Source organism: Camelina sativa, chromosome 12, assembly GCF_000633955.1.
Source record: "Camelina sativa cultivar DH55 chromosome 12, Cs, whole genome shotgun sequence".
NCBI classification, from domain to species: domain Eukaryota; kingdom Viridiplantae; phylum Streptophyta; class Magnoliopsida; order Brassicales; family Brassicaceae; genus Camelina; species Camelina sativa.
Genome location: NC_025696.1, coordinates 23,947,468 through 23,960,746, shown reverse-complemented (window position 1 = coordinate 23,960,746; position 13,279 = coordinate 23,947,468). Strand labels below are relative to the sequence as shown.

The 13,279-nt window shown below is 33.7% G+C and overlaps 3 protein-coding genes across 4 annotated transcripts in view; 2 read left to right on the top strand and 1 right to left on the bottom strand.

Moving 5' to 3' along the window:
- LOC104733794 (acanthoscurrin-1-like) overlaps positions 1–324 on the top strand; it is a 3,023-nt gene extending 2,699 nt beyond the window's left edge. Inside the window, exon 2 of the mRNA XM_010453342.1 lies at positions 14–324. Coding sequence (XP_010451644.1) covers positions 14–324 — 311 coding nt within the window. The remainder of the gene's footprint in view (positions 1–13) is intronic.
- On the bottom strand, positions 1,325–4,419 carry LOC104732538 (glutamine synthetase, chloroplastic/mitochondrial). Of its 2 annotated transcripts, none has more exons than XM_010452094.2 (12): positions 4,277–4,419; positions 3,505–3,764; positions 3,384–3,423; positions 3,205–3,308; positions 3,065–3,113; positions 2,878–2,984; positions 2,701–2,788; positions 2,489–2,617; positions 2,324–2,398; positions 1,988–2,239; positions 1,834–1,894; positions 1,325–1,745 (listed from the first exon to the last, which is right to left on the bottom strand). In XM_010452094.2, the coding sequence occupies exons 2-12, from the start codon at positions 3,750–3,752 to the stop codon at positions 1,606–1,608; spliced, it is 1,293 nt and encodes a 430-aa protein (XP_010450396.1). In that variant the 5' UTR covers positions 3,753–3,764; positions 4,277–4,419; the 3' UTR covers positions 1,325–1,605. The 2 variants fall into 2 exon arrangements, with proteins under 2 accessions (XP_010450396.1, XP_010450397.1); XM_010452095.2 differs by lacking the exon at positions 4,277–4,419 and adding an exon at positions 4,176–4,256.
- Positions 7,201–9,189, top strand: LOC104732537 (eukaryotic translation initiation factor). Its single transcript, XM_010452093.1, has 5 exons — positions 7,201–7,452; positions 7,707–7,881; positions 7,969–8,100; positions 8,675–8,740; positions 8,827–9,189. The coding sequence occupies exons 1-5, from the start codon at positions 7,256–7,258 to the stop codon at positions 8,857–8,859; spliced, it is 603 nt and encodes a 200-aa protein (XP_010450395.1). The 5' UTR covers positions 7,201–7,255; the 3' UTR covers positions 8,860–9,189.

Genomic DNA, 13,279 nt, shown 5'->3' with positions numbered 1-13,279 from the left:
GGCGGTGGCCAAGGCGGAGGATGGAAGGGAGGCGGTGGCCAAGGCGGAGGATGGAAAGGAGGCGGTGGCCAAGGAGGCGGTGGCCGAGGGGGAGGATGGAAAGGAGGCGGTGGCCAAGGCGGAGGATGGAAAGGAGGCGGTGGTCGAGGCGGTGCTGAGTTGGACACCGCAGATATAGATGCTACGGCAGAGGACGTACAGAATTCTGGAGGTGGTGGAGGCGGAGGATGGAAGGGAGGCGGTGGTCAAGGCGGAGGATGGAAAGGAGGAGGGTGGAAAGGAGGTGGTGGTCAAGGAGGAGGGTGGAAAGGAGGCGGTGGTTAAGGAGGAGGGTGGAAAGGAGGCGGTGGTCAAGGAGGAGGATGGAAAGGAGGAGGTGGTAGAGGAGGCGGTGGTGGTGGTGGAGTGTAGAATCGACCGTCTCTAGACTACTCACAATTGCAAACTAAATATTATGAGTAGAAATGTAAGTGTATGCAAAATAGCCAACTATAGTAAATAAGTTTGATGCACGGTTTGCCGATGCATTACCGCACATAACCACCTATCATGCAGAACTGATGTAATGTACGTTGTATCCTCTTCCTATAATCAATATATCTTAGCAGTTGAGTGTTAGTCAGAATTTTCACATTCGTTCACACGGAAATTTCGATTACGAATTGAGTTGTTGTAACCGAATATCTCATTAGCTTTTACAAAGATGTCGGAATACACAACCATATGATTGAAGTACAAAACCTTAAACCCGTGTATGTCTTCCTCTAACTTATGCTCGGTACGTACCACCTTAATCGGTAAAAGTCTCTTAAACCTTCTCTTTTTGGCTTTAGAGTCTCTTAGATCACGAAACCTCACTTTGGGATCGCATAACTTATATTTATCTAGTCTCTACATTTCATTTTCGAGCCATGAATGCTTGCATGATTAACCTTGACAAGCTTCATCACATTTCGAAGCTAAACAAACATATCTGCAGGAATTATTAATTCAAAAACATATATTTGTGATGAACCTCACATCTTTTAAGATCTTAAGCCAACATCAATTAATATGCTTGGCTTTCTTGTCATGATGTCTTGACTTTTAGGGTATATTTCTGTGGATAGTGAATCTAAGACGTATTACAATACCTTTGATCACAAATTCACTCTATGTTGTGTAAATAAGTCATGTTTTACATATGCTCGTTTCATTTTCATGATCCTAGATGGTATTCATGCTCGTTAAGAACTTTATAATATTTCTTACTGTGTGAGTTTAACCGATAAAGTATCCGCGTCGAAACCTTTTCTATAGCTCACAGTCTATTAAACTCTCTCTCTGCAACTTAAAAGTGTTTATTTGAAGCCAAACTCACATAATCACACATTAGCCAATAGCCATGATGACTTGTGCAATATCTTACAGTAAGACCATAACAGGCAAAAGAACCAATATAAAAGGATGAACATTTTCCCATACAGTTCTGAGTTTTTAACAAGGCAAATGAAAAGATAACAAATCATGTCTTGACCCGAAACAAAGTTTTAAGCAAACCTTATGATCCCGGATGGACCACATAGACATGTGTGGTCATCGGATTCATGAAAGCGTCGACTAATTTTAAACATTCAAGGAAAGCTTTTGAGCTGCAAGTGCTTCAGCCTCAAGTGTTGGCTCCCAGAGGAGTGTGGTCTCTGCCAAAAGTGAGGTCACAATGTATGGGTCCATGTTAGATGCTGGACGCCGATCTTCCAAGTAACCTATATTCCAATTCACAAACAATACATGTTAGCAATATATAGCATAAAAAAAACAATGTGTGTACGTAAACCATTCCGGTAACAGTACCTTTTCCTTTCGCCTCGGTATCACGTCCCACACGAATAGAGCATCCACGGTTAGCCACACCCTGCCAAGTTGACGTTTAAAGCAAGTGAGAAGAGAGGGACATAAAATAGGGACTTAGTATGAAGTCTTTTAAACTCCCATTGCAAATGCATACCCATGAGAATTGGTCGATACTAGCTGTCTCGTGCTTTCCGGTCAACCTTCTCTCATTGCCTTCACCGTAGGCACTGATGTGCTCCTTGTGGCGAAGCGAGAGGTTCAAGATAGCCTTTTTGATCACCTCAAATCCTCCTTCCTCTCTCATGCTCTTAGTACTGTAATTGGTGTGGCAACCAGCACCGTTCCAGTCACCCTCTATCGGTTTGGGGTCAAGTGTTAAGACAACACCAGCTTGTTCTGTAATTCTCTGCAAAAAAAGTAACAACAATTACAAGAGCTGAACTCTCACTCACTCACTCACTCCTATCTACAAAATATAACTTTTGATTACCTCAAGAAGGTATCTTGCACACCAAACATGATCACCTGCATCGATTCCTACACTCGGGCCAACTTGGAATTCCCACTGCACAAATGTTTATAATACCATCAGAGGACTATCAAGTAAATCATACAGTAACATAATTTATTGTTAGAGCTCCATTTAAAAAGAGACCTGTCCAGGCATAACTTCACCATTAGTACCACTAATGTTAATTCCAGCATATAAACAAGCTTTGTAATGAGCATCTGAAATGTCACGCCCCCAAATCTTGTCAGCTCCAACTCCACAGTAGTAAGGACCCTGAAGACAAAACAGAGAATAGGTTACTTTTCTTTATTTGTAAACCAACACAAAACATACTTCTTGGCTTGACTGATGATTACCTGAGGACCAGGGAATGCTCCAACTGGCCAACCCAAAGGCCATTTGACGTTTTGCTGAAGTAAAGTGTACTCCTGTTCAATGCCGAACCTAGATCACGATCAAGTAAGTATTCAAACTTATGTACCACATTCTAAGTAAATGGCGATTACAATGAGATTTTAGGGGTAGTAACAAACCATGGCACCTCGCCAGTAACCTTCTTGTTACTGAAGATCTCAGCAGCTCTGGCACGTTTGTTTGTTGGAATTGGCTCACCAGCTGGTGTCCAAGTGTCACAGATAACCTTCACATAACAAAATCTCAATAATTTAGTGTGTGATTATGAAACTTTTGCTTAATACTATGAAACTCAATGACACATACCAAGATGTTATTGCCCCCACGGAAAGGATCTCTGAAGATAGCTTGCGGACTGAGTAAAAAAAAAAACACAACGGTTATACCGGATATGAAATTGTGAAATAAAAGAGAGAATGAGATTATAAATGTGACAAAACTCTTACTATAGAATCACTTCACTATCTTCACCAGGTGCCTGTCCGGTACTCGAACCATCATAGTTCCATTTAGGAAGCTCAGAAGGATCTTCTACCGGCTTTTCGATAGTCTGAAACCATCCATAAACCTTATTAGCATCATAGCTACTGACATAAAATGTACTAACAGTCTTGAATATACATACCCTTGACTTGCTTCTAAGGTCAATTCCAGATCCTCCAATCCTATAGGCAAAGCAAAAAAGTTATGAAAAGTTTCGAAGAAATCTGAAAAAAGCGGGATAGAGACGGCAATAAATATTATACCAAATGTACTCAGCGATGATCCTGTCAGAGTAAGGCTTGGTGTCTAAATTGAGAAGAGTCTCAACTCTATTGACAGTAGAGTTATCAGATTGGAGAGCAAGCACTCTAAAGCCTCTAAGTTTGTTGCTGCTCTGCTTCTTCTGTTTCAATACAACAGAGCTCCACAACTTGTTTGTGATGACTGATGATGATGAGTGTTTAGGCACTCTCATCTGACATGTTGGAGAAGCTGCTAAGATCTGTGCCATTGGAGTTGATCCCTGATTCAAAAAAAAAAAAAAAAAACTCAAAAAAGTCCACCAAAAAAAAAATCCAAATCAGGAATCTACAACAACTTTTTATGTTATATAAGATTAAAAAGACTTGTGCACTTTGGTCTGAATCATTCAGATTCTTGACCAGATTGGTGATTAAAGACTAAACCCAATTCAGTAATGCTCAAAAAGTAAACCAAATATATTAAACTAAAAAGCAAAAGACAAAGAGATCCATTAAAATACCAAAAAGGTGTGATGATCCATGTTGATTATTATTAATTCATAAAGTAGAGAGAGAGCTGTTGATAAAATTAGTGAAAATGGTGGACCCGAGATCTACTAGAATCAAGAGCTTAATAAGCAATGGAAAGACAGAGTTTAACTTTATTATTACAAAACAAGATTCTCTCTTACCAGAAACAAATGGATTCTTACAAAACAAGTGACAACAAGATCAGATCAGAATGCTGGAAAAAAGTAAAGAAAAAAAAAACACAGAGGAAATGAGAAGGTACCTGGGACTTGAAGAAGACTTAAAACTGATGAATCAGAAGAGTTGGGTGTGTTTGGTGTTTGTAACAGATGGCAATGACAGAGTTGACAAAAATATGAAGAGCCCTTAAGAATATTTTCTTTTTAGAAAGAATTTTTTTTTTTTTTAAGAATAATAAAAAAAAAGATTAAAAGAGTGAAGTGGCTTTTGCCAAAGAGATAGGGGTGGACTACGAGTGGCGCATATTTGAGTTTCAATCCTTTTTTTTTTTTTTTTATATGTTTTACTAAAAAAAAATGGCTTTTTGTCTTCTGCAGATAAGGTCTCTCCTTTGTACCTCTATCTCAAACCTCAATACACATTTATTTTGGGGTCAAAATTCAAACTTCAGTACACTTATTATGGATGGCCTCTTTTTTTTTTCCTTTTTCGTTTGGTGTGGTTCTTTGCTTTGATATATTAGCAATTATGTTCCAATAACTGTTAAGGACAATTCTTTTTGGTCAATGGAGTTGATACATTACCTATTTCACATATTCATTAGTAAGCCAATGAATAGGAGAATTTTGAAGTTACTACTTTTATTCATGGTACCATTTTTCAAAATAACAATCTTTATTGTCCATTTTTTTTAAATGTTTCAAAATACATATTTATAAAAAAAAATAGTACCAACACTTTTATACAATGCTTTACAAATTTTCATAAAGCTTTTGTTAGAAAACCTGAAACATACATTAATTCAGCTATTGATTTTCAATATCTAAGTTTTTTCAAACAAAAATTTACTGAATCTAATTATAATGTATTTGTTTTGTCAATAATTTTAATAGATTAGCTCAAGCGAGCCAGTTAGGACAAAAATTATTTACATAAATGATATAATGCATGCCAAATAATTCAGTTTCACATTCTCACTACGAGAAATCATTAGTAATTATATAAATTATGATATATTTTTTTAGCAATAATAATTTATGACTAAGTTTAATAATAATATACTTTATATATTAAAATGAAAAATCGTTCACTGATAGAAACCCTTTAAGTTTATACAACACATACACATGCATCTATACTATTAAAGCAGAAGTACTCATGGATCAACTTTTGGACAATGAATTTGTTTTGGTAGTTTTTAAATAAAAAGGTTAGTATTCAATAATTATTCATACATTAGCATATCATTGAAATAAAATTATCTAACCTTTCAAATTAAGTCGGATACGCGCATGTCATTTAATAGCCGGTTAATTGATCTGATTTTCTCTTCAAATATTTACCGTTGCTTATCAAAATGAAATTAAATCTTGGCCACTGATTTTTTCAATGGTTTTAATTTAAACCATCATATATTTTTATTTCCGAATCTTACAAAATTGCTTGATTGCCAAGATTTCATTAACTGCAAAACTAAAACAATCTTATGAGATAATCTTACACATGGAATATTCATATTTTAGTTATAACAAAACAAGAAACAAGATAATTTTTAGGAGATTTGACATATAAAATATGTATCTAAATATACCTAATCTCCCTATAAATACAATAGTTCTTAACTATTGAAATATCTCAAATTTAAATTTCTGATGTTTTATAAATATTGTAGAAAAAAAAAACAAGAAAAGGAAATTACAATTAATATTTGTGCATATTTTTCCTCACAGTTTTAGTAACAAAGAAATAAATCCAGTTTAATTTTGAAAACAATTAACTAATTACAATTTAAAATAAAGATTAAATTATTTTAAAAGGTATTTAAAAATTGTTAAGTATTCATTATAGCCTTAATAATATAAAGTTAATTAATATATAAGATATGTGAAATTAATAAAAATCAATTCAAATTTATTATAATTGATATATAATAATCTAAAATTAATTTATTTGTAAATACTCTCTAAAACACAAGATATGCAAGAAATATCTATAAAATCTTATGTAACTAATATATTTTTGTAATCATAAATAAAAGTAATATATATTTATGAAAAGAAAATATTTCATGGATTACATTTGTTGTTTAAGAAATTTCAATTTATATTTGTATTTCTAAATAGTAATTACCCTAAAATAATTATTTAAAACTTTAAATATAATAATTACAATTGGTTGACTATATTGTATTACTATATATTTATGCTAAATTGAATATTAATAAGTAGCTTTTTAATTTATTTACTATGAACAAATTTTCTATTGTAGAAAGAAAGAAATTATATGTCAAAAAATGTGAGAAAAACACAAAATTTAGTTATTTCTTACCCAAAAATTTTGTACGATAAAAGTTCTCTAATAGTTAATTATTTAAAAGAGAACAGTTATAGGACATAAAAATTTTTACGGCTAGGGACAAGATAAAACATGAGGGGACATGACGAGATATCTTTGCCATTATAAAATAGTTACGTGTAGTTTATATACGTGCAATAGTCCAAATTAAAACCGAATTAAAATCTAATATTTGGATTTAACACCTTTAGACATACCGATATTGCTTAAAAACTGCAAAATAATCATTGTATATCTGTTATTGTACAAAGGATTAACGATGTCTAAACAACGTATTTATCTAAATATATTTTAACATTTACCATGTACGTAAACCAATTATACTACTCAACATCTTTTTAAAATTTTGAAATTATAAAAAATAGATAAACCAAAACATTTTATGCATTCAAAATATAAATAAAATAATTTCAACACATGTAGCACGGATATCACCTAGTTTAGTTGATAGAGGTACACACTCAAATTTCAAGAGTACTCGAGTAGCACAAAAATATTTTGTGTCCAACTAGCTTAGCATATAACACAGTCCAAAGCCAAACCATATAATATAGAAAAAGAACTATTCCATATAATGGACCGGCCGAAAATAGGCCCAACAAAGTCCTGAAAAAGCCTTTCAAGTATCCCAAATAATACTATCTCGGTTTGACCCATCGAGAGAGAAATACCTCAGAAAACCAAACACACAAAAACTGCGAAGAATATGGCGACCGAAGATGTTGTGAACGAGCCCCTCCCGGCGGCGGCTGAGGAGTTACCGGCGACTGAGGCGGAGAAACAACCGCACAAGCTCGAAAGAAAGTGGAGTTTCTGGTTCGATAACCAATCAAAGAAAGGCGCCGCCTGGGGAGCTTCTCTCCGTAAAGCCTATACTTTCGACACCGTCGAAGATTTTTGGGGGTTTGTGTTTCTCTCTTGTTCTTATTTTTGATTTCAACACGCCTCCCTCTGTCTATAGCTTTTGTATTCGCTTGCGATGTTGATTTGCTTAATGAGACTTGTTCTAAATCTGGGATTTGTATATATAATACTGTGTGAACGCCGAAGGAAGAAGATGTGATTTGGTTACTTCTCGATCTATGTCAATCTATAGAGTGTAGATCCATTAGTAGATAAGAATCTCAGGATTTTGATTTGATTTGTTGTTTGTGTAGTTTGTACGAGACTATATTCCAGACAAGCAAATTGAAAGCGAATGCTGAGATTCACTTGTTCAAAGCTGGTGTTGAGCCTAAGTGGGAAGATCCAGAGTGTGCTAATGGAGGCAAGTGGACTTGGGTTGTTTCTACTGACAGGAATGTGGCTTTGAACAAAGGCTGGCTTGAAACTGTAATTACATTCTCTCTTGTGTTTTGGACTATATATCTGGCTGCTTTTTTTTTTTAACTAACTAAGTTCTCTCTCGTAATTTTGCAGTTGATGGCTTTAATTGGGGAGCAATTTGATGAGGCGGATGAGATATGTGGTGTGGTTGCTAGCATCCGCCCTGGTGCCAAGCAAGACAAGCTCTCATTATGGACAAGGACGAAATCAAATGAAGCTGTTCTGGTATGATGTTTTGTCTTCTCTTTATATTCATGTTGATGTTGGTGTGCTTGTTCTTGTTGTTTTCTTCTAGTTGTAATCTGTTGGGGATCTCTGAATTTAGTTTGGTTATCGTGTTCCATTTTTTGCTTTTGCTGGTGTATTGTGTACAAAGAGGTCCGCTCATTAAACAAAATTACCTTAGTTGAATTTGTTGATTGCTTTCTATATAGTAAATTGCAGCAAGTCGAGCTGTGGAAGGTTTAGAATATGCTAACATGCTGGATGTTCTCAGTGATACGTATTGAACTGACTATTGCGAGATGGTTTACCAACTAGTAGCTTCTTGCTTTATTACTACTACTTATAAGTTTTACCAGCTACTGATGATTGAGATACTCCTGTGGATTCCCCCCCACAAACGTTTTTTTTTTTCATTTATATTGAAGTTATATGTTGTGAGTTATTTTAAGATATATCTAGTAAACATCGCTCTTTTCGCCAAAGGACAATCTTTTTAGAACTTGGCTGTATGTTAAGATTGGTTAATGAAAATATCTGACGAATTTACTACTTGTTGTTTGTTATTGTAATCCAGATGGGTATTGGGAAGAAGTGGAAGGAGATACTTGATGTCACCGACAAGATAGCTTTCACTAACCATGTAATTACATTTTTCTTTAGTTGCTATCATCTTCTTGTTCATGGTTTACCCCTCATGTGGCTCAATAAATCGGTGTCAATGTGCAGGACGATTCGAGAAGAAGCCGGTTCAGTGTTTAAAGAAACCAGTGTGAGACGAGAGGAAGATGCAATATGGCTTTTTCTTGCATTGTTTGGTCGGTTTACTCAAAATAGCTGAGACCTTTAGGGACACGCACTTTGAGGTGTAACTCTACAAAGTTTTCTGTTTCATGAAAAAGGATTTCTTTTTAATTAAGTTCAGTTATATAAATCTCTTTTGAAAGCATCAAATTTTGGACAAATAGAGAGATACTACTCTCTTCGTAGCAACCTAATGCTAATTTTTTGTATTTTTTTTTCTTTATGGGATTCCTAAAATTGCCTTTGTTTTTGTATTTTTTGTTTAATGCGATTGTCATGATTGGTATCGATGGTGATTCTCCATTTTCTGAGATCATATAAAAGGGCTAAAAGGATGAACACTTCTAATAGCATCATTGTTTCCAGATTCGGATGTGTTGGTACAGGAGTCTTTGTGGGTGTACCTTCTACTTCTATGTCTTTTGGTTTGTGTTACTCTTCAATTCAATAAATTAAGTTCCTCGGTCAATCGGTAGATTCTAGGCTCATAGGTGGTGAACTATGCCTCAAATGGCTTGGAACAAGGGGACATGTACTATGGTTTGTACTTTGTACTAACCTTTATTATGTGTGAGAATGATGAATCCTATATACCCGTGTGGGCAGAAGCTCTGGTGCCGGATACCCGTGAAAAACAAATTAATAGATTCAGATTACTTTTGTCACTGAAGAATTTGGTTTCATGTAATCTTCATTTGGACCTCCAATCTGAGTATTGCATTGGTTTGGCTTGTCTTATGTTGGAGTCGTACCATTCTCCTATTTTACATTGGTAGATGTTCGGTTGTTCTCTTATGTTGATTAATATTATTTGGGATTTGGGAAATGCCACATTTACTTCATCTTTCTAAAAATGCTACATTTTTACTGTTCACATGTGATTAAAATAGGGCTGTCTGTATGTGGCCCCCTGTAAAATAGGGTTTCAACTAGGTTACCCATGTACTTTAAAACTCTACCTATTTCCTAGACAACAAATATTCTTCCCAATTCCACTTATATTAATTCATTTCTATCTAATTAACCAAAATAAATTAAGCTGTAATAAATCAACGTTTTGCGTTTTAAAATTGATAATTCGCGATTACTGTACCGCGATTGGCTTAACCCGACCAAAAATATTAGACCCAAAACATTATTTTCTTTACCCATAAAACCAAATCGATTTGGAGAAAATTTGAAATTTGGTCATCTTCTTCTTCTTCCTCGATTCAATTTCTTCCCTGAAGTTAGATGAGATGAATTAGAAGAAGAAAACTGGCTCATACTTCCAGTTAAAGCGAAATAAACAAACGGGGAAAGAAGAAGAAGAAATTGAATCGAGAAAGAAGAACTCGATTTTCTTGGTCTCGAGGAAGAAGAAGACGAGAAGAGAAGAAGATGACCTAATTTCAATTTTTCCCCAAATTGATATGGTTTTATGGGTAAAGAAAATAATGTTTCGGGTCTAATATTTTTGGTTGGGTTAAGCCAATCGCGATACAGTAATCGTGAATTATCAATTTTAAAACGCAAAACGTTGATTTATTACAGCTTAATTTATTTTGGTTAATTAGATAGAAATGAATTAATATAGGTGGAATTGGGAAGAATATATGTTGTCTAGGGGGAAATAGGTAGAGCCTTAAAATACAGAGGTAACCTAGTTGAAACCATATTTTACAGGGGACCACATACAGGCAGCCCATTAAAATACGAAAATATCCTTGTATGAAAGAGAGTGATTGTCGTGGACAAGATCTGATGGATAAGTTATTAGAGGAAGTTATAGACGTGTCCACAAATTTTATTTTTATAATTTTTCTACGAGAATTATATTAACGAAGTTGTCCACGAGTTCAAATTAGTTAATCATATTATTAAAAATAAGTTGTCTATGAAAAATAATTAGACAAAAAGGGTAAAATTGTCGAGATGGTGGACCAAAAGAAGATGTCAAGGATGATGAACCAAAAGAGGATGATATGGATGAGGGTGGACCAAAAGATGATGTGGAGGATTGGGTTTTTCGCCGGCATCCTTCTCCATATCATCTTGTCCATCATCCGCATCTTGTCTATCATTCACATCTTGAATTCATCATTCGCATCTTGTCTATCATCCGCATATTGTCTATCATCTGCATCTTGTTCATCATCAGAATCTTGTCCATCATCCTCATCTTCTCTATCATCTGCATCTTGTCCATCATCTGTATCTTGTCTATCAACAACATAGTGTTCATCAAGGGGCATTTATGTCTTTTTAAGAAAAGGTTGTGGCATTGTGGAAAATAAATGGAGAAAATGGCAGTTTGACTAAAAAAAGTTATTGTTCATGGCATTTTTGTTAATTAAATCTTGTTTGTTTGCACAAAAAAATATGATTTTTTGTTTTCTTTCAATTAATATTACTTTGTTCTACTCATTATTCTGCTATGTTGTAACTTGTAAGTTATCATGTATTGGATTTTTTTCTTCTTTTGATTTACTTAATTGTTTTTGTCATTTCGGATAGTTGTGTACTAGAACATATCCCGTGCTATAAAGCAAAGATCAATATTTTCTCTAAAAAATTATAATACAATAATAAAAGTTACTGTTATAGTTGTTTTAAAAAGTTACTAGATTAGTACCCGTGCTAGAGCACGGATTGAAATTTTTTATATATATTTGTTTTTAATATAATTTATACGATTATTTTTAATAGTTTTTTTAAATAAAATATTATGTTTCAGACGGTTTAGCATGGTAAATTGAGAAAAGATTGTCATTTCTATTTTAGAGTATTTTCGGTATGGATATGAGCAATGTCGATAATGGTGAAAGGAGAATTGGATGATTTATATTGAAAGTTTGGAAGATTCTCATTAAGAATTTATTTTTAATTGAAGATTTTATTCCTTTTTTATGCTTCCTAGTATATTTTTATTATCTCTAATAAGTTGGTTAAATATATGGTCTAGCAAAAAATCTGCTGAAAATAAATTTGAAATATTCTCTTTCAGATTTTGGAAATAATGTTATTCCGTAAAAAAAAAATTTGCTTGATTCTCTATAAAATTTTTGGAAACAATGTGCTTCCAAAAATAAATTTCGGTTGAACCGACTATTAATCTTGTAACTAATCAATCTATCAATTTGAAATATCTTAATAAGATTTTCGGTAACCAATTTAACCCATCAATTTGGAATATCCTTTAAGATTTTAGGAAACAATTAAGGTTACACCGACTATTTAACCTGTAATCAATTAATTAATGTATAACCTATTTGTCACCACTTATTAAAATTATGTAGTTTACAAAACAATGTTGTGTACTTCCGTTTAATTATAAAGGGGATTTTTTTTGAGAAAATATTTTGCAATTATTTGGTAAATCTACATATATCTTATTAAATCCTAATTATTTTAGAATCTTATAGTGTTTTCATTTTTTGATGTCTATTATCATTTTCTATTGTTTGTCGGTTGTATTTGCATCATTATTTTATGAATTATTTTACATATTAATTATTCTATTCTAACTGTGAGCAAATAAAAATTATAATTTTATTAATCACATAATTTTATTTTTACCAACCTGCCGATGTGGAACATTAAAAACACACATTTTCATCATAGATTGAGTACTATGTCTTCGTTTTAAAAAATTTAAATCACACTGAAACAACCCGACTTTTTTTTTTCTTTTTATTAATTAAATACAATATATAATTAAGTATCTACCTCAACACTTTCCATTTCTGGAAACTTCTATTTTTAGAAACTTTCCATTTATAGCAACCTTCTATTTATGGAAACTTTCCATTTATGGACTCCCATGCTATTTCATTTCCAGTGATTTTTCACAAATCCCAAACGAACTCCATTTGCAAAACATCCTCTTACACAACTCACCGCCAACGGTATTTCCCGATACCGGCGTGATCCACCACTTTCTAACAATTTTTCAATAGCCAATTGCACCTCCCGCGCAGAAGCTAAAAACACTACACAACTAACAATAAACAAAATCACTTACCGTGGAATCTCATTGAAGGCTCGAAGAGGATGATACTAGGACTCCATACCGCAAACAAATTGACTAACTACTCATAATCAATTCCATCACACAACATCATGCATCAAGCAAAAGGAAAATAATTCACCCAATTAAATTCCTAACCGCTCTAACCATCCATTTAACCATCCTAGAACCGTAAAGGCTCTGATACCAAAATGAAACAACCCGACTTTTTTTTTTCTTTTTATTAATTAAATACAATATATAATTAAGTATCCCATACTACTTAATTAAACAAACCAACCCACACACAGTAACCAACCAATAATAAACCAACATCCAATTACATGCACAGCGGAAACATATCAATAATACAAAACCAATACAATAACA